Source organism: Nothobranchius furzeri, chromosome 9 (assembly GCF_043380555.1).
Source record: "Nothobranchius furzeri strain GRZ-AD chromosome 9, NfurGRZ-RIMD1, whole genome shotgun sequence".
Lineage (NCBI taxonomy): Eukaryota > Metazoa > Chordata > Actinopteri > Cyprinodontiformes > Nothobranchiidae > Nothobranchius > Nothobranchius furzeri.
Window position 1 is genome coordinate 69,315,184 of NC_091749.1, and position 21,544 is coordinate 69,336,727.

Here is a 21,544-nt window from a genome sequence, read left to right on the forward strand (position 1 = left end):
TGAAGTGAACGACGGGAGCCGTCCCCTCCCCCCTTGTTTTGGTGAAAGCTACAGGCGATTGGTCAACATGTGTAACTGTGTGTCCAGACTGTCCACACACAGAGCAGTAGGGGCAGGTAAGAGGGAGGGTCAGACTCAGACACACAGCAGAGCACATGGGGGTGGAGGGAGACGAAAGGGAATGAGGAGGAGGAAAAAGGTGAGCGAGAGGGAGGAGAGTGTGACGAAGACGGTGAGAAAATGAGCGCCAGCAGTCGGAAAGTGGAGATTTCTTAAAGTGTTCAGTTATTAAATCCATAGAAATGATAAATATTTGATATATTGCATATTTTTACATTAGGAAATCATTTAACATATAGTTTTGCATTATTTTGGTTATAAATGTACTCTACGCAACAGAAAATCTGAGGAGCCACTTGGGAGCCAAAAGAGCCGGCTCTTTTTGGTGAGCTGAGCCAAAAGAACCGGTGTCGATACAAGATCTGCTCGGGTGCAAAATTGGCTCGGGGTCCATCGACTGCCGATGACGTCAAAGTAGTTGATTGGCTGAACATGAACCTTACGGAATTACGTAATCACGTTACGTTGTTATCACGTTACGTTGTTATCAGGTTACGTTGGTCCAGGCAAATCTTTCTGTTGGAAAGATGGACAACTTTTACAAAGAAATCCATCATTACCTCTTTGAAAATACACTTTTAGCATAGAGCTGCATGTATATTAGGGCTGAACGATTAATTGCATGTGCAATTAAATTGCGATGTGACAAAAGGAGATTTTCTAATCGCAAAGGCTGCAATTTGGCAGCGAGTGGTTAGCGCAATGCTAATATACGTGGAAACACCCATAGGAAGGCTAATGCTAATATCACCGATTACATTCTTACAAATTATGAATTAGAACTGTGCCAAATGATTAAATTTGGAGTCTAATAGAAAGTAAAACTACCATAAATGAAATAAGTACAGACAGGTATTTTAGTAAAGCCAGAAAACTTTTAACTCCAGAGTTTTGGCTAGCAGCTATGAGCGTAACTGAACTACGCATGGACAAGACGTCAAAAACTCTAAACACAAAATACTTCAATAAACGGGACACACTACTATTTCACAGGTGTTGCTAATACCTATGATCCTTCAAGGGATGTGCTCAAAGAGGAGTTCAACATTATGAATAAAATATAGTGTTTTATTTTACAAATACCATTATAAACACAAACTTACGTCTTAAGAAACATTATTTTAATAACAAAACTGCTAAATTCTTTCCAATAGTATAGATGTGTAGTGTATTTTGTTCGAGTGGGTTTGCCGTACTTTGACGTCATCGGCAGTCGAAGGACCCCGAGCAGATCCTGTACCGACACCGGCTCTCTAAAAAGAACCGGAATTCCCATCACTACTGCTTTCAAACTCCTTTTGTTGATTATTATAAACAGTAAAATAAAAATGTACCTATTGACCAAAAACATGCTAATTTGATGAAAATATAAAACCCAAGTTACTCCCAACAGCGTGAAACTGCAGGAAAAATATTAGTTAAAACAAAAATTTTAAAGTTTTAGGTATTTTATTGTCTGTTTTCTCTTTACAAAAGTTCAAGTAGCAGAGAAGATTCGTGCTCCGCAACATCGACGACTGTCGATATTCGTGAAAAAAGGCGTCTGACTGCTAAAGGCCTGCTGCACGAATTAGGAGCAAATAAAAACCAAAACAGTTTATTCTGATTAAAATGTCGCTTGAGGTAGGTCCCAGTAAGTCCAGAGTGTGGTTGTTTTCACTGTCTGATACTTCAGGGATTAGCAGGAGTGTAACTGGAACCCGGTGAGGAATGTTAAGTGTCTAGTCGTTGCTCAACCCACTTTTTCTTGGATGCAAACCAGGAGTCTAGTTTGGGCTCAAGTCAAAAAGATACCATCTGTGTGAAGAGGAGGGCCGCAAATGTGTCCTTTAAAGAGACGTTTCAGCCATTTTCCAGCCTGAGAAAGCAGAATATTACCCTGTTGGCTTACTGAACAGCCAGAGTCAATAGAACTGATGAGCTAACAGCTAGTCTAAGGCAGCAAAGGCCCAACTGGACTAAATACCTTTCTGTTTCACACATTTTTATTTGATTTTATAGAATTTAAATTAAAATATAAAACCAACAATCAGATAAACTATCCTGCGGCGAGGGCGTGAACCACCAAAATGACTCAGATAAATTAATACATGATAAATTAGTGACTTATTGTTTTAGTTGTTTGTTGAAGGATAAATTCAGCTTCTCACCTTCAGAGGCCTAGTGGTAGTGTCCACCCTGGACTAGGAGATCGAGGTTCAAATCCCGGTCGGGTCATGCCAAAGACTATAAAATGGGACCCAATGCCTCCCTGTTTGACACTCAGCCCCCCCACCACCACCCACCCCCACCGTCCTGTCTGGCTGTGAAGCAAACAGAATTGATGTCTGAATGCTGGTGACAAGCCTTACAGATTTACTCTCAGGTGGAGCTTCAACACATCTGCTTTTAATGTCACGCCTGATACTTAAAACTTTATTGTTGTTGTTTTTTGAATGCTCTGTAATTCCGACCAGACACAGAGACAGAGGTGAAAAAAGAAAGGAAGAGACAAAAGATGGGGGGGGGTTCCACAAAAATAAACAATAATGAACAAGAATCTGCTTCTAGACCTGCAGAAAGAGACAAGAAAAAAAGCAAACAAAACAAACAAAAAAAGGGACACAACAACAATACAACAAGATCAAGCTATCACTGTGTCAACTTGATGAAGAAATATATAATCAACATTGTTTAACTGAACAATCACACGATGTTAAATCACAGTGCACTAAGGACTAGGAGATCGAGGTTCAAATCCCGGTCGGGTCGTACCACAGACGATAAAAATGGGACCCAATGCCTCCCTGTTTGACACTCAGCTTTAAGGGGTTGGATCGGGGGGGTTAAACCGCCACATAGTTCCCGAGTGCAGCCACTGCTGCAGCTCACCGCTCCCCACGGGGATGGGTCAAATGCCGGCCAGTGTGTAATGACCATAACTAACAGGACTTTATCTGACTTTGTTCGTCTCACATTTGTTTTGAGATTTTTCAGATCTTCCTGTTTCAGACCGTTCGATGCTCGTTTCCACACACACACCGAGGTTTTTACGAGTCATGAACACATTGAACAAAAGGTCGTCTGTGTGAGCTGAACACCTGTTTCTGTCGTTGCCCAAATGGCACAAATGAGAAACCCAGAGAAAAAACAACATTTTGTTACAGGACTCATTGGGTGGCAGAATTCTACATTTCCAAGCCCTGAAACAAACTTTTGAACGACTTTTTGAAATTGAATTTGAAGTTTCTGTGGATCCTCGTGTTGCTGCAGACGGTTAGAGATAGAGGAACAAGGCCAAAAGCTGATGATTTGCTTCTCTCTCTTGCTGCCAGACATTTGCTCTGCCTTAACCATTACCATGCATCCAAAAGATTCACCGAAACAACCAGCCCACCCGCTGCCAGTCACCCCCCACCCTTACTCCACCTCCTCCACTCGAGTCTGGGAGCAGACTCAAAACAAACATAAGCAGAGAAGCCTTGGGGAGTTGAGGGCTGTGAGTGGGTTTGGGGGGCGGTATGTACAGAAGCAGCAGTGTGCTGAAGCCCATTTTCTAAATTATCTTTACTGAACATTACAACCCCCCCCCCCCCCAAACAAACACACACACGCACACACAATGTCCCATTTATGAAAACCATTACAGCAAAGTTATGGAACTAGGATCAACTTTAGTACAAGTAACTTGTAACACGTAACTTTCGTTTGGTAACACAAAACTAGTTTGGTAACACAAAACTTTAGTTTTGTAACACAAAACTTTAGTTTGGTAACACGAAACTTTAGTTTGGTAACACGAAACTTTTGTTTGGTAACACGTAAGGTAACACGAAACTTTAGTTTGGTAACACGAAACTTTTGTTTGGTAACACGTAAGGTAACACGGAACTTTAGTTTGGTAACACGAAACTTTAGTTTGGTAACACGAAACTTTTGTTTGGTAACACGTAAGGTAACACGAAACTTTAGTTTGGTAACACGAAACTTTAGTTTTGTAACACGAACCTATAGTTTGGTAACACGTAACTATAGTTTTGTAACACAAAACTATAGTTATGTAACAGGAAACTTTAGTTTAGTAACACAAAACTTTGGTAACACATAACTATAGTTTTGTAACACAAAACTATAGTTTTGTAACACAAAATTTTAGTTTTGTGTTTCATAGTTTTGTAACACAAAATTTTAGTTTTGTGTTTTATAGTTTTGTAACACAAAACTTTAACACGTAACTTTCGTTTGGTAACACAAAACTTTCGTTTGGTAACACAAAACTTTAGTTTGGTAACACGAAAATTTAGTTTGGTAACACGAAACTATAGTTTGGTAACACGTAACTATAGTTTGGTAACACGTAACTATAGTTTGGTAACACGAAACTATAGTTTTGTAACACGAAACTTTAGTTTGGTAACACGAAACTTTAGTATGGTAACACGTAAGGTAACACGAAACTTTAGTTTGGTAACACGAAACTATAGTTTGGTAACACGTAACTATAGTTTTGTAACACGAAACTATAGTTATGTAACACGAAACTTTAGTTTAGTAACACAAAACTTTGGTAACACGAAACTATAGTTTGGTAACACGAAACTTTAGTTTGGTAACACGTAAGGTAACACGAAACTTTAGTTTGGTAACACGAAACTATAGTTTGGTAACACGAAACTTTAGTTTGGTAACACGTAAGGTAACACGAAACTTTAGTTTGGTAACACGAAACTATAGTTTGGTAACACGTAACTATAGTTTTGTAACACGAAACTATAGTTATGTAACACGAAACTTTAGTTTAGTAACACAAAACTTTGGTAACACGAAACTATAGTTTGGTAACACGAAACTTTAGTTTGGTAACACGTAAGGTAACACGAAACTTTAGTTTTGTAACACAAAATTTTAGTTTTGTGTTTAATATTTTTGTAACACAAAACTAACACGTAACTTTTGTTTGGTAACACGAAACTTTAGTTTGGTAACACAAAACTATAGTTTGGTAACACGTAACTATAGTTTGGTAACACGTAAGGTAACACAAAACTTTAGTTTGGTAACACGAAACTATAGTTTGGTAACATGAAACTGCTCCATCTTCTAGAGTGAAGGACACCGGGCCTCTTCTGGTCCACAACAGAGACTCGTCTTTATGGAAAACACTCAGTGCGTTTACACGCAGCGAGTAACCCTTTTAAAACCCGAATATTCACAATAACCCGGTTCTGCAGGTCCATGTAAACACCGCCAGAAACCCGGATATGCTCATAACCGGGTTTTTAAAAACCCGGCTACTACACCTGGGGTAACCCTTTTCTAACCCGAATGTTTGGTCGTGTAAACGCATATGGGGATATCCCCATCAAAGCGTGTGTTCTGCGCATGCTCTGTTCGCAAGGAATCTTGGTCTTTTGAGTAGCGAGACGTCTTGTATGCGCCAGAACTCTGGAAGTAAACAACAAGTTGGGAGAAAAATGGAGAGTCGCGGCACAGCACCACACTTTCGGAGTGACGAGGAAACTAAAGCGCAAACAAACGCGGTCGCTATCTCTTCCGAACTGGGAAAAATGTTGTTTTCACGGATACCGGAACGAGAAGAACCGGAAATGACGCATATTGCGTCTGGACGTAGTCCATACGTCCTGACGCTACCCCAACGTCCGCATTTACATCGGGTTATGCAAGTTAGGGGTAACTCTTTCTATTTGTGCTTGTAAACGGGTTATTCTGATCAACTCAGAAACCCGCATGCCGTCCTTAACCCGATCATAACCCGGATATTGGCTGCATGTAAACGTACTGATTGATACCACTCCAGCTTGTTGGTGTAGACACTCACTCGTCTGGAGGAAACTGAAGCCCTTTGCTTGTTGCCTGGAGAGGTTTCATCTCTGGTGACAAGGAGAGAAGGAGTCCAGCTGCCTTTTTTTACTTTTAGGAACACTAGAAGGCGGGAGAAGTGGAAATCTTTAAAGCTGCAGCAAAGCGGAGGCCAATCAAAGCCTCGATCAGATGAGTTTTGTGGTTTCGAATGACAAAAAAAAAAAAAAAAAGTTATTTGGAGCGGGTTTAAGCTTTCATCTCAGAATCTTCATCTTTGTGCTGGTTTACTGTAATGTTGTTCACAACTTTTTTGGTTGGAATGCAAGTATGGTGGGGCGGGGGTGGGCAATAATAGATTTGGAGAACTCCCAGGAAAAAAGAAATTCTGACGGTCACAGTCCTCCAAAGCTTTCCTGGCAGTAATGCACTGGTGCAGAGATTAAATCAAAGCCAAAAGTACCGACAGCCAATTAACACAAGACCGGATGTTTATCTGTCCAGAAGCTTCAAGATCCAGAACCAAGCTGCTCTAGGAAACAAGACTGGATAAGAACCAAGATTCTCCTGGGTCCGAAGATTTCAAAATGGTTTTCTAAATTCAGACAAAATATTTATAAAACTATTGTTTTGATTGTTTACTTTAATATAAAATACATCCTAATAAAACCAGGATGTTGGACAAGGGTCCCCTAGTAAGTGGTTGGAGTATGTATTAAGCTCCACCCCCAAACACAAACACGTTTCAAACATCAGGTCATGGGACAAAGGTAAGGAAAGAGAACCCTCAGGTACGGCTCCAAACACAGCATCCCAGTGAGACACCGGAAAACTGATTCCTGGTCAACATTTTTTTTGCAGGAATGGAACAACCCATGTGGATTACAGTGGGCCGCATTCCACTCCTAGAGGAGTTATAAATGGAATGCAGCCCTTGTTAGTGCACCCTGAGAGGTAAAATTTATTTTTTGAAGTGAGCAAAAAATAAACATTTTCAAAATGACTAAAATCAGAGGAATCCCGACATTCCCGAAGTCAAATTCCAGCACTTTCAAGGTAAATCTTTCAGTATTTTATAGGGATAATGATTAACAGACACGTAAACATTCTTCAGCGGAAGTTTAAAACCTTAAAAATACGTTAAAATCAAGCATTTTTAAGGGGAACCCTGTAAACACTAGATATCGGCTTTATGTCAAAAATAAATCAGAATCAATAGAATTTTATTTTCAATTAGTTTTCATTTATATTTTATTATTGAATAAATATAATATAAAACAAAAGTCTTAACAACAAAATTACATGACAGCAGTGTGGAGTTTTACTCCTGTTTCAGACATTTTCAGTAGATTCATTAAATAAAAAAAATACAATGTTCACAGAGTAAACCTCCCTTTCTGACACACAGCTAAGCAAGGTGTGTGTGTGTGTGTGTGTGTTATGAAGGTTTTACATTAACATGAAGAACCTGTAGGACCAGATGTAAACAAGGCTCAGGTCTGGGGAGAGGAGGAGGCGACATCTTTATACAGAACATAACAGCTGATTTCTCCCAACATTAAAGCTCCTGTTTGATTGTTTTAAAGCATCAGTTGAACATTTCCAGCTAAACCAAGACCAGTAAGGTCTCAGCTGAACCAGTTTACCATGACAGTGGTTTTGTCATCCAAGCTGTCCAGAATTTACATATCAATGGTGTGTCTGGAGGAGGGGATCCAGACCAGCAACACATTCACCAAAGTGCAAATTTCTAAACTCAACAGCTACTTTCAGCACTTCATCAACCAGCGCAAATAAATCTAATCAAAAAACAACCTTTACCTGCCAATTCATCTGGTAGGAAAACTTTCCAGCAGCAGACCTAAAAGCCGGCCATGCTTGGCAGCAAGTGTCACATCCCACCCAGAGAGTGTACTCAGTAGGTTAGGATGTGGTGAAGCTTGGATCCCGCAGAGGCCTGGCGTGGTGAGGGATCCCAGTCCAACCTGATCACTGACGGACCGTCGGCCGGGCATTCTGGAGTTTCGCAGCTGCCGCCTGGCTCACTGCAAACAGCAGGCTGGAACAGATGGAAAAGGTCAACATGAGCAGGATCAACAAAAACACTCAGATATGTATATAATCAACATCTGGAAATATTTCTAAGACCATTTACAGATTAACAGAATCAGACCGACAATCAGAACTTTGATTATTTATCATCTAATCATCAAATCACTTCTAGCATCCAAATGGTAGACATCTTCCATACTCAGTCCTAAACATGTCTGGTGCCCCCTGGAGGAGGATCTACGGGTGGTGAGGGCCTATTTTATTTCTGTATTATTGTTAATAGGTTTCTGGCTCATCCCTTGAGTTAGGAACTGAAGGATCAAAGTTAATCGAGTTTATCTTCTCAATATTTTCTCCTAAAACGACATAACTGAGATGATCTTTTCCATTATTATTATTATTGTTATTATTCTGTTTTAGTCTTGTTTAAATATTACTTTAAGATTTCTAAAAAAAGGCAGGAATTTCCCCATGAAAAATAAAGAATGTCTGAATCTGAAAAATCAGTCAAAGTCCAAAGAAAAGCTCTGAAATGCCTGAAGAGGGAGTGATCAAGACAAATTCTGCATGTTTGGAGGGGAAATATGAAGAAATAAAGAATAAATTGAGACTTCTGCTTTTGTGTGACGGATTAATGAAAGAGAAAATCTTACAGAAGCGCTGCAGCCATGTTGGTCCACCAGCCCAGACCGCAAAATCTAATTTGTACTTTTGTTTTTTTACGTCAGAAATTCTTCGTTGAGCTGATCTTCACCAAATAGGAGCTCACATAAATTTTTTTTTAAAAAACTGTCAAATTTAAAATCAGCATCTGGTTTTAAATTGTCAAAAGGTTTGAGCTTAAGTTAACCAGATGTCTAATTATTTTAGAGATAATGTAATAATTCCTTTAGGAAAAGAAAATTTATAATGTGCATTATTTTTTGCTAATTTGCCTGTTAAATAAAATTATTACTTATAGCTCTAATAAAATAATAGTGATAAAAACAGCTGGTGTGACACAATTTGGCCTGTAGCTTGATTGGCCGAGCGTGAAGAAGAGCCTGTTTCCATCGTTTTTTTCACTTCACAAACAAAAATCATCATCATCATCATCATCATCATCATCATCCCAACGTGTGTGTGTGTGTGCGTGCGTGCATGTGTGTGTGTGTCTTTTAAAAATAAGTGACTTCATCACTTTAACACCTCAACGCGTTTCTGGTCGTGGAATTTTGTGGAGATAAAAGGGAAACAGAAATAAAGCCGGATCTTATAAACCCATCTTTGTCCTCTGAAGCCAAAACATTTGTCAGGTGAAGAAACTTTGCGACTAAACTGCAGGTAAATGTTGTAGTTTAATCATTTAAAAAGGGTTTAGCAAGTTCATGATCTCAGTTTCTGCCTGCTAGACAACAACAGCCGGAGCTCAGAGACGATTGGAGCAAAAAGTCCTGCTGAACTAAATCGGTAACGTAGAACTTTCGCACGAATCATTTAACAAGTGGAAAAGTTTCTATATGATGCAGAAAACTTCCTGCTTCCCTTTTACACTCAAACCCTCCGACAGCCTCGTTTTAGCATCTTTGACTTGTCTAAGTTTTAAACGTTTGTGTTGATTCTCAGTCATTCTGAGTGAAGACTTTTCTAATTCTTTTTTTCTTTCTCAGTCTCAAAACTACATTTTGCATTTGTTCCTTATAGAAATAAATGAAACTGCTTAGCTCTTTAGCTCAGACCCATTCCCAATGTTACCCATAATCCAAAGCAAGTGGCTTTTCATGGAAAAAGTGTGTGTTGGGAATTTGAGTCCCTTCAGGCATGTGAAATCACTTTAGAGGTGTGTGAGGGTTCGGAGCTTTAAGGGGGCTCATAAATGAGACACTTGGTCTGAAACGCTCCCTGGGTGACAGAGCAGCCATCCTCTGCGTGTTTTTTTTTTGTTTTTGGGGGAGTCTAGGGTCACCAGAAGGGCTTGGGTGCTGCTGCGACCTTCTCTTAGACAGCTGCTGTTGGACGACGGCCAGGCGGAGCGGCTGACTGTAGCGTGGTTTCATTAAAACAACAGCAGCAGGATAAGAAGCCACATTCTTCAGGAAAGCTGAGCAGCCTCCAGAGTTGTTGGTTCCCTTCTACCACCCTTGTTTTTTTTTGTTTTTCATAATTCCCCAGGATTTTCTTGCTGAGAACAGGATATTGACCGGGCTTTAGGTATCGACTTGGAGCTAAGCCCAGAAAATAGCCTGAATCAGGACTTTGTGTGTTCCCACCAGGAGAAGTCACTCATATTAAAACTTACGAACGACCGCTTTTACTCCCGCCATCAAGGCTTGGTATGAACCAACAAGCAGATGCATATGTGAGTTGTTGTTTCTGGTGTTTGCGCGTTCAGGAGGCAGTCTTTTCCTGCAACAACGTCCAACTAAATCAAAGCGCCTGGAGGCCCGGCAGGGTGGCCGGCAAGAGGATGGCTCGCATTTTACCAGTGGAAAAACCTTCAGTGAAAGGACCTTTCTTTGTAATTTTGGCCATCCAGTCCTCTCCTAACCACCAGCTACATTCATCCACCAGCCCTCCATGGTGCTGCTCATCAGCATGACTGCTGGGGCTTAAACTTGGAGCATCACGGCCAAAGACACGGTTTGCTCAACGCAGCAGGGAAACTCACAGCTTCGGACAGACTCCGTGAGAGACTCTCGATCCAGAGACGCATCCCTCTCAGTCTCCTGCATCTGTAACATCAACACGTGACTCAGATTTTCTGACTCTGTTCTCGTATAAATTCTTTTCCTCCAGTCCGAGGTTCATGATGCTCTATAAAACTTACCTTAATGTGCTTCTTCAGGTACTCAGCTCTGGTCATCAGGCTTTTGATCTGTAGAGAAGCAGCATGAAGTTAGCTTTTCCTGGCTTATAATTACGTGAGTCATCATCAGTACCAGCTGATTTATGTTCTGGTGAAATAATCCGGGCCCTGTCTAATACCTATCTGTGTCACCATGGTTACAGTAAAGTGTTGCATTCGTCCCCCAAATTATTGCCTACCGTAAGGCGATAAAGTTTTGCTTTGTGCTACTTAACCAAACATCTCACGAACCACCGTACCGATTTGAAATAAAGCTCAGTAAACGATCATCTACAACTAACTTCTATCGGCCCGACTGATCTGAAGCCACATGAAAAAGAAGCAAAGGCAGCGCAGATGGAGCCTTTCAATGAAACTGCATGGAGTTTTTTTTTATAAGTGACGGTGCAAGTGGCCGTGTTCACGCTGATGGAATGTAGTTACCACAGGATGTTACACAACACCAAGCAAACCCTCTTGGGAACAGCTTCTGACAATTCCCATGACAGAACATTAAAGTGACGGTGTGCATTTGGCTGACGATAAGGGGCAGTATAAACCTAAATCATTGCAAGCAAGCTGTATTTTTGAGTTGGAGTCAGACCTTACCAACAGATGCCTATTAGGGTCAAAAAGCCCTGGGGAGTGCAAACTTCAGCAAAATGACAAGCACACAGAACCTCCTTTCATCACTGGTAGCGAGCGAAGAGTTAAATGTGTAAAACAATGTTTATGAATGGTGAGTTTTGTAACCGTGTGTTACAAATCAGTAAATGCATCTTGTCCTCATGGGCTCCCGTAGAAGGAAACATGGCATCTAATATGGCGTCGCCCAGAGACTTAGACCCGCTCCCGTGTATTTTAGATAGCGATGGGTACCGAATTCGGTACTTTTTAATGTACCGACCAATTCCACCGATTCACGTCATTTGAAACGGTGCCTCGTTTCAGTACCTGTCCATAACGAGAACTTGCCTAGACAGCTGCGCATGCGCAAGAGCGTTATGTCGTCGGTCGCTGCGAGCGAGTTGTAAACAGAGCAGCATGGTAGAAAGAACGCACGCTAAAGCTTGGGTCCACTTCACTAAATGTGATGGGTAACTGGGTGATGATGAAACCAGCAACAACGATCTAAGTGAGACATCCTCATCTTAATCTGCTCCGGTAGGTAAATAAAATGTTTAAGATAACGTTAGCTTGATTTGTTAGCTTCCGTTTTGCTAATGGTGCGTTCGCTTTCTCCTTGGAACTCCGAATTTCCGACTAGAAGAACATGAACGCGCTCTAAAGTTTGGCTTCACTTTACTAAATGCGACGGGTGATTGGGTGAAGATGAAACCAGCGACAACGATCTAAGTGTGAGGCATCATCGTTTTAATCTGCTCCAGCAGCTAAATAAACTGTTTAAGATAACACTAGCTTGATAAATTAGCTTCCATTACCACCATTGTTATCAGCTAATGGTGCGTTCACTTTCTCCTCAGAAATTCTAACTTCCCAGTAGGAAAAAATCAAATGAAAAAGGACGGTAAGAGAAATGAAGATACGCAGTAAATTTAGTTCACAGTAAAGATGTTTGCTTCAGTTTAATTATCAGCTTATAAAACTACAAGGACGATGTTAAAATACAATCAGTTGTATGTTATTTATCGTGATATTTATCAAATATGGTTACATATTGAGAAAAATATATATTTAATTATAAAAGAGAATTAAAATATTAAACACTCAAATGTATCTAAAATTGGTACCGTTAAGTACCGGTATCGATTCCTAGGTACCGGGAATTAGTACCGAATCGATTCAAATGTCAAAGGTACCCATCCCTAATTTTAGACCTGATTTTTATGCTTATATGTTACAAAGCCGCCAATATTGTCCAACAACTGGACATCATTTAATTCATTCAACAACATTCGATAGATATTTCCAGAGATTGATGGTAAAAACTAGAGATGAGCGAGTACACCACTATCTGTATCTGTTCAACCATTAATTATCTGTACTCGAGGCCTAAACCGGAATTGGGCATGGTTTGACCATAAGTGGGTGTGGTTTCATTCTGTACATTATTTTAAGTTTGAAATTGATATGGATTGATCAGAAGTTGCTATGTGTATTGTTTATTTGAAAACGATTCACAGAACAGCCTCAGAATTGAGATTCAATGTTTTTGATCACAGTAGTAAAGGAACTATTACAGAACAAGTTTTCCAATAAACTCATAACATGAATATTGTTGTGATTTTTCTTTAAACATCTTTGGTGTGCTCTTGCTGTGTTGAAATTCTACTTCCATCTTTTAGTTCTTTTTAAAACACAGAAAGGTTTTATTTACCAGCAACGTTTCGTTTGTTGTGATTTGGCGCTCTATACATACACTTGAATTGAACTGAATATTTAAGTTCATGAATGAATACAACTAAACTCAGGCAGTACTACTAGAACAAGACTCAGCTTTTTTTTATTACATTTGTTTTGATTTTCTGATGAATGTCTGCAGGGCTTTAGGCCCAGGGCAGTTTTTTACCTCAACCTGTCCCACGTCAGAACATGACCTGTCAATAATATTATCACGTATTCTTTACATAAATCAGAAAATTCTGTAATATTCCCAGACATCCAAACCTTAGAATTGAAATAAAATCAATGTTAAAATAAAAAATGAATATTCTTTTTCATTAAAGATCTGTGAACATGTTTTTATACGTGACATCATCCAGCTTAAGCAGACATCTGCTTATTTCTAACTGAGCTGTGGGAGAAAATATTCAGGCTTATTTAAAGGGACATTACGGAAGTTTGACAGCCAAAACATGTATAGAAATAATAAATGTCTTCTTCATACATTCTCCTGCAATGCCCTGGTCCTGTAGAATGAGCCCTGGCATTTTTACTGTGATTGCCTGTTTTTCTGTAAAATCACAGAAAAAGAGAGATGCTCGGGTCGAGCAGGCTGCTTCATGCGCGTTCACGCTCAGGCATCGCCCGTAGCATTTGCTATCTGTAGCTTTAGCAGCAGAGAGAGAGGCAGTGCCACTTTGTCGCTGTTCCTAACGCCTAGTGACAAAGCTAGCTACATTTCTGAGGACCCTTAGCTACTTTCTGTAGAACTTTCTTCTAGATATTTCCTGCAAATTAGCAACAAAATAGACATTTTCACTCTGAACCGTTCTTTGAACGTTGTTTCAGCTGTCATCAAGGATATAAAAGTTACAGATAACACAGACGTCACTGGCGCTTTAGCTCACAGAGTTAGACGTCAGACTCTAATGCAGAAGACCTGGGTTCGATTTTGGATGTGAACATAGTTTTTTATTTAGAGTTTATTTTTTTTACATTAATGGTATTTTTTTACAGTAAGATGCCCAAATTTTTATTTGAGACTCACCGAACGGCATTGAATTCACAGATAAAAAAGATGTGGGTTCAACTTTCATTTTGGAACAATTTTTCAAGCAAGGGAAGGGAATGATCTGAGCATGCAGGAGGACTGACCCATCATAAACCTTTGTCGGCTGTGCTGAAGAGAAAGATACAGAACCAAATTATTTAATTAATTAGCTGCAAGTTCTCCTGTCCTCTGTCCTCCAGGCCACACACACACACACACACACACACACACACACACACACACACACACACACACACACACACACACACACACACACACGACTTGTCTCAGCTGTTATTTTCGTTGAGGAGTGTGCACGTACAGCATGCGCGCCTCGTGCACGAGCCTACTATTGAAGCTGCCGTTACGCTTTTGGCCTGAGGGGGCAATCGCGAGCATAAAAATTCAAAACTCCGTAAAGTCCCTTTAATCTTACTTTCCATCACCTGTGGGATTAGTGCATTCACCTAACATTACTTATAAAATTATAAAAAACAGGTCACAACAGTCTGGGCATAGACAAAAGCTTATTGGCTGCAGCTCACCTGTTCCTTCCACTCTGACAGGAGAAATCTCTCGTCAGCAGCAGGTGATTAACCGTGTACCACGAGTTAACTCCGGCCCGTAAAAAACAAAAAGACAGCTAAAAATACCGACCAGACTGGCCCACTGGGAATTTCCCCAGTCGGGTCCTGGTTCCGCCCACCGTCCCTGGTAGACTGGAACTGCTCATTACGTTAACTCACACCAGAGCTTGGCTCCGTTAGCGCGTATTAGTGCGACTATATTCTATAAAGTTTTCATAAATAAACACACAACTTAGGCTACGTTCACACTGCAGGCAAAAGTGCATCAAATCCGCCCCCCCCCCCCCCCCCACATGCGACCGACCTGAAGCATTTCACCAGACTTCGTCTCAGTGAGGGGTGTGTGTGTGTGTGTGTGTGTGTGTGTGTGTGTCTCCGTGAACGAACTTAATACCGGAACCTTTTCGGTGAATAATAATTCAGGAAGACGGCGGGAACAAGGGTTAAGTTTACAGTTGTTTAACAAGTTTCCAGCCCGAAACGGAAGAATTAACAGGTGTGATCCTGATCATGTGGGTGAACCGTCAGTGAAGGCTTTCACGTCACAACTCGAGCAGGGTATTGCACAACTCCGCCGCTCCTGGTTTCTCCACTGAGTGTGACTTCTTTTCTTCTGCGCATGCGGGTCGCTTTGGGGTCGTGAAGCCTTCACACGGGAGAGAGTTTGATGTTGTATTTCAGTCACAGTGTGAACAGCCAAAAAAAAAAAAAGCAGTCACTCAACAAAATTGGAATTAGCATCAAGGCCTGCAGTGTGGACGTAGCCTTAGATCTGTGGCTCGTGTTTAAAACGTCCACTCCAACCGTGCGCCAGTGTGTCAGGGACGCATGCGGCGGAGCGCTGTTTGTGTTGGCAGCTCCAGTTGTTTTGTGTGTAGGGAGGGGCGGGTGCTCTGTGTGACTGGCCAATCACAGAGCGTGAAGACAGTCACCCAATGAGGATTTTCCTTCAGCAGGGACACAGCTATTCCCGGGTTTTACTCGTTTTATGCTCGTACTCATCAAAAATGTGTTATCCGTACCGGATACTCGCCTGACACGAGTATCTGGCTCAACCCTAATAAAAACTACACATTGTCTCTTTAAAGACTTCCCCTTTGACCAACATTTGCAGAAACAGAGCTTAAACGACAATCCCTCTGATCATAGACGACAATAAGAAGTTCACTCGAGAAAACAAGCAACCTGAAACACGGAGAAACCTACGGAGGTAACCGCGTACGGAAACCCTAAAGCGCCATAAGGACATTTAGTCCAGCACAGCTCAGATCAAAGCAACAGCCGGCTATGATAGTAGATATGAACCCAGGCTGAGGCCAGACACATGTTGGCTGTTTTAGGTTCTCACATACACACATGCTTTCAATTTAACCCCCCACCCCCGCCTGCTCATGCTGCATTAGATTATTAAATCTATCTGAATTTACTTAAGGCAAGCACCCATAAAACTTCAAACCGGGAGGTCCGTGGGGCCCACTCAGAGCCCGGCCTCCTTCTGGGGGGGATAGTGAAAATATGTTGTGTTTTGTTGGTTAGGCTGCAAGATAAACAACGTACGGACTCACTAGGTGTTAACGGCAACCGTGCACGTGTCTCTTAGATACCTAGATATCGTACACGTTTAATATCACAACTCAATAAATTTGCTATATTTACTTGTTTTATTCCTCAAATAATACTCAGAATTGTTGAAAACAACCTACTCATTGTGTTGTTTTTATAAACGCGATCATTGTAAAAATTTGTACAAATGAAATAAAACTGTAATGACTGAGACTCAAGCACGTTTTCTCTAAGGCAGGGGTGTCAAACTCATTTTAGCTCAGGGGCCACATTGAGGGAAATCTAGTCCCAAGTGGGCCGGACCGGTAAATTAAAAACAACTTCAGATTGTTTTCTTTGTTTCAATACAGTCAATATAAAACAAGACTGTAGCCTGAGGACAGTGTATCCAAAATAGTACAAGTACAACACCTGAAGTGTACTTGAAAATTTGAAAATAAATAAATAAAGACATTCCTTAGTGATTCTAAGAGCTTACAGATCACATGGCTAGATCAGTTTCATGCAGCACTTAAAGTATATTTGACTCATTTTACTTTACATCTTTTAGCTTTCACCGGAGCATCAACATCAGAAGTCACATCCTGAGTGGCGGCCAACTTCAGGATGTGATTCAAGTTCTTGTGTGAGCCTTGAGCGCAGCTTTGTTTTATTTATACTCATTACAGAGAAAACTTGCTCACAATGATAAGTTTATTTTCACTCTACATTGTAAAGTATGAAAATAAAGTTTTCACAACCATCTCGCGAGCCGGATTTAACCCGCTTGCGGGCCGGATCCGGCCCACGGGCCATATGTTTGACACCCCTGTTCTAAGGGGAAACGGTCAGCCTACAATGTTTTGACCTTTGACCTTTTTGCTAGCGGCTGTGACTTTTGACATGTCGATAGACGATTCATCTGTACAACATACAAAGGTGGAGCCAAAACATCTCGTTTACGGGGGCTGCCATCTTGTATTTTTGGGAGTCTGAGAACTCCTGGGTGTAAGTCTGAAGGCCCTGCCCACTTACCTGTTTAATAAGCACCACATAACTGAAGATTCAGCATAAGAACTAATGAATCAGCAACTACTTACCATGAGCAGTTTAATCCATGATTAATTTAATCCATCAGCCAATCTGAAACTCCACAAATGTAACGATGAACATCAGCGTAAACAATTTCAGAACCACCCGAGAACCCAGTTCATCAGGGCTGTCCTGGTCCTGGAGGGCCACTGCCCTTCAGGTTTTAGCTGGTCTCCTGCTCCAACTCACCTGACTCAAGTTTTGAATCACCTCTTTAGCAGCCTTCTAACCAGGTGTGCTGGAAGACATGCAGGTACTAGAGGGCTTCAACGGTGAGGACTGAACAGCCCTGGTGCACATGATGGAGTCCAGACCAGGAAGAAATGATCGGGGATGTATTTTTACGGGAAAAGTCACATTCTTTTATACAGAGGCGGAGCTTAAACGTATACTGCAGCCGGACACTAGGGGGTGCTGGTTTTGTCATGTCTTATGTACTGGCGGGAGGTTTTAAGGATGTTCATCAGTGATTATGGAGGATAAACCGCTATCTCAGCTGTTGGTAGAAAGACTAGACTGTGCGATGATTAGAAAGAGGAGGGGCTCACTGGTGGGGAGATACGATCAAAGCAATCAGAAACTTCTCATCCACTCACCTCGTTGTGGAGCAGCTCTTTCCTGCGGCCCTGGGGCTCGGCTGGATCACGGAGAGAAAGAGAAAAACAAACAAAAACAACAGAAATATAATGAAAACAAAGGAGGAGTCCTCCACCTAATCACCTTGTTGTTTCAAGACTAGATTGGATTTCGCTGGCGTGCAGACTGGAGGCTGGGGAGAGGAAATTGTTCTAATCTAGGTCATTGTTTTCTCATTCAGTCACGCTGCAGGGCAGAGTGACAGAAAATGGAAGAAGAGAGAGGAAGTCTGTGGGGCACACTGGGAATCTGTGCAGCATAAAAACAAAGAGCCAATGTTTTCTCCCAACAGTCGCCGTGGTGGAATCTGCTGCACCACACAACGAGACTCCCAGATGGAGGAGAGAGGACGGGATGGATTTAAAATCCACCTAAACCTGAGTCTATCATATATGACCGACCCATGGCCAAAGGGAAGGACGTTCGTTAGCAGCTAGTCCGAAACATGAAATTAGAAAATGACAACCACGCTGAGCCGGTTAGTTATAGGACTTAAATGCAACGCTGAACCAAATAAAATAGTAATGCAAATGTTCTTGTTGAAACGAAGTTATAGTTTGATAGCCTAGAATCTAGACCATCAGTTGCTGAAGCAAAGGGATTTTGCCCTGCACGGCGGTCTAACCATGCTCCATTGGAACCTCCGCAGCCCTGGACAGTCTGGTGCCTGTCCAATCACAGGGCTCTTTTGGTTTGGTGGGCAGGACGTAACTGCGACTGAGCGAAACAAAGATGGAGACGACAAGTAACGGCATCAACTTTGGCCTATTTAGACTTGGGCTTTTCTGTGAGTCAAGAGCAGATAGAGGTACCTACGTTTATTTAGAAAAAGGATCTATTTGCATCTTCTTTGACGGAATATGGCAGACTGCTCGATAGATTGTAACGGTGAGTACAACATGTTGGTTTTAATCCAATAGCATGCGGAGACAGTCTGAAAGATACCCGTAGATCCCGCCCTACGACTGAGAGCGTCGATATGCTGTGGCCAGACTATATATTCGGGTTGCCTCATGATCGGAGGGTCATGTGTTCGATTCCAGCTCCTGCCAGGGGTATTTTGCTGTTGTGCCCTTGGGCAAGACACTTCACCCAACTTGCCTGTGTTGGTGGTGGTTAGAGGGGCCGACGGCGCCAAATGGCAGCCTCGCCCCTGTCAGACCGCCCCAGGGCAGCTGTAGCTACAAAGTAGCTTACCATCACTGGCAGTGTGTGAATGTGAGAGTGTGTGAAAGCGTCTTTGAGTGTCCTAAAAAGCGCTATATAAGTTTGATGCATAATAAATATTATTCACATAGGATGGCTTGTCAGGCAAACCCTTTGAATCCTTTTATTCCCAATTTTGTTCTTTCTAATAACAATCTCTGTCTTCTGTCTTCGATCTCTGTCGCCTCTCAATGTTGTCCAACATTTCTCTGCCTGTGCTCGTCTCTCCCATTAGCCAGAATCTCACTGGGCTGTGACTAGTTAGAAAAACAAAATTATCCCACTCACACACCTGCTATTGAGTCAGAATTAGAAAATATGTGTACAAGGAAGAATCGCTTGTTTTTTTCTTGCAGATGATTTCCCCTCCTGCGGGTGTGCATGATGGGTTTTCTTTTAAAAGGCTAAAGAGCACATGCTGGTGAAGATTCATCTCATCCAGGTCATGGAAATCCAAAAGGGTTCAAATGAAGGCAACTGGACTTCTTTGGTTTCTTTAAGACGTTTTGCTTCTCATCCGAGGAGCTTTGTCAATTCTAAAGCCGGGCGTACACTGTACGACTTTTTCACTCGCAGCGTTCAGCTTCAGCTCAAACTGTACAACTTCCTCGCAGGGCAGATCTCACGAGTCATGCGCTCACACTGCACGACCCAGTTCTCGGATGCGATCTGACTGCTCACACTGTACATCTGGTAGCAACACGTCGGACCTAAAAATATGCTAAAAATAGCAGTTTTTACACAACACGTCAGACTTTTTTGTCTTGTTTTGCCTGTTCTTCGGGAGTGCTGCAGGAGGACACACAGGGATTTATGAGGGCTGGATGAGGAAAAAGAAATAAAGAAAGTAAATCTGTGTTTTGTGATCAGTTTAATTTGACACGAACACGACAAACACGCTTTCTTGACAATCTTTGTAGTGTCATGGGTCAAAATTCTCACGAAGAAAGTAGAAGGCTTCACTAAGTGTAGAAATTAAAACGAACAGCATGTGTTATTAGGGAAACAGCGGGCGAGCGGTGTTGATGCAGGATTGCGCATGCGCCGTGAGCGGTTGCGATACATTTTGGGTCGCAGCTGCTCGCAGCACCGCTTCAACAGTGCGATACCCTCACGAGGGACGAGCAAAATATCAAACACTCCAGAAGTCTGTGCGACCTCACGACTGCTGATCGGCAGCTGGTCACATGGTGTTAATCGCCTCTCGTAACCCCCTGTACACTACACGACGCTCGGCGCTAAACTCGCCCCGATCTCGTGGATTCTCGCACGACTGGAAAATCGGCTCAAAAAAGTGAAAAAGTCGCACAGTGTACGCCCGGCTTAACTGGGGTATGGGAGAGTCAAGCTTGGACGCTGTAGCTGTCTTTGTTATTTAACAAGAAGAAACTACTCGAGTACTTCTCCTCTCTTATCAGTTAGGAAAACAGCTGGAACAAGATGATTCCTTAAACAGGGTCCCTGCAGGTTTAAGGGAGCCAAATTTAAGACTATTTAAGACCTTTTTAAGGCCACTTTGACCAAATTTAAGCTATTTTTAAAAATTGAATTTAAGCTATAATTTCCAGCTATTGCCTGGAACCGGTGCTAACCACGTCGCAAACGTGGGCTTAGCCATCCAGTTACCATTAAACTTGTACTTCCCCATGGCACAAGCTCCCACTAGCTTAACCAGCTAACGTGCTCATCTTAAAATAGTCCCGTTTAACAACCAACAGAATGTGCACGGTTCCGCTTACGCCAACATCGCACACAAAAAATGCTGAACACTTAACTAGAAATTCACGAAAATTTGATAGAAATAAAAGAATCTTGTTTATTGGGTCTGGTAATTTAAGACCTTTGGAAAATGTATTTAAGGATTATTTGTCATTTTTAAGGATTTTCAAGGCCTTAAATTTGGAAAAGAAAATTTAAGACTTTTTAAGACTTTTTAAGGACTCGCGGATACCCTGTTAAATGAGAGGACAAAACTGACTCCAGACCAGAGCTGTACCCTCCTGGACGTTCTGCCTTTCCACCACCTATTTAAAAACAACAAGTTTTACTGGCAAAAACATGGATGCACCATGGGCTCCCCAGTATCACCTATCATCACCAACAATTACATGGAGGAAGTGGAAAGCAGAGCATTGAACTCCTACAGTGGAACATTACCAAGCCACTGGTTCAGGTATGTGGACGACACATGGGTCAAAATTCTCACGAAGAAAGTAGAAGGCTTCACTAAGCACATTAATGCCATGAACAAGAACATCAAGTTCACCCACAACAACAAACTGCCCTTCTTGG

At 41.7% G+C, this 21,544-nt stretch overlaps 1 protein-coding gene across 3 annotated transcripts in view; it reads right to left on the reverse strand.

Annotated features, from left to right (window-relative positions):
* Positions 1–7,734: 7,734 nt before the first annotated feature.
* Positions 7,735–21,544, reverse strand: part of ulk3 (unc-51 like kinase 3) — a 38,201-nt gene continuing 24,391 nt past the window's right edge. For 2 of the 3 annotated variants that reach the window (XM_070555155.1, XM_070555156.1), the window contains exons 14-17: positions 18,007–18,047; positions 10,778–10,825; positions 10,619–10,682; positions 7,735–7,978 (exon numbers count right to left, since the gene is read on the reverse strand). In XM_070555155.1, the coding sequence (XP_070411256.1) occupies positions 7,962–7,978; positions 10,619–10,682; positions 10,778–10,825; positions 18,007–18,047 (170 nt within the window). In that variant the 3' untranslated portion in view covers positions 7,735–7,961. The remainder of the gene's footprint in view (positions 7,979–10,618; positions 10,683–10,777; positions 10,826–18,006; positions 18,048–21,544) is intronic. The other variant, XR_011521663.1, reaches the window with a different exon arrangement.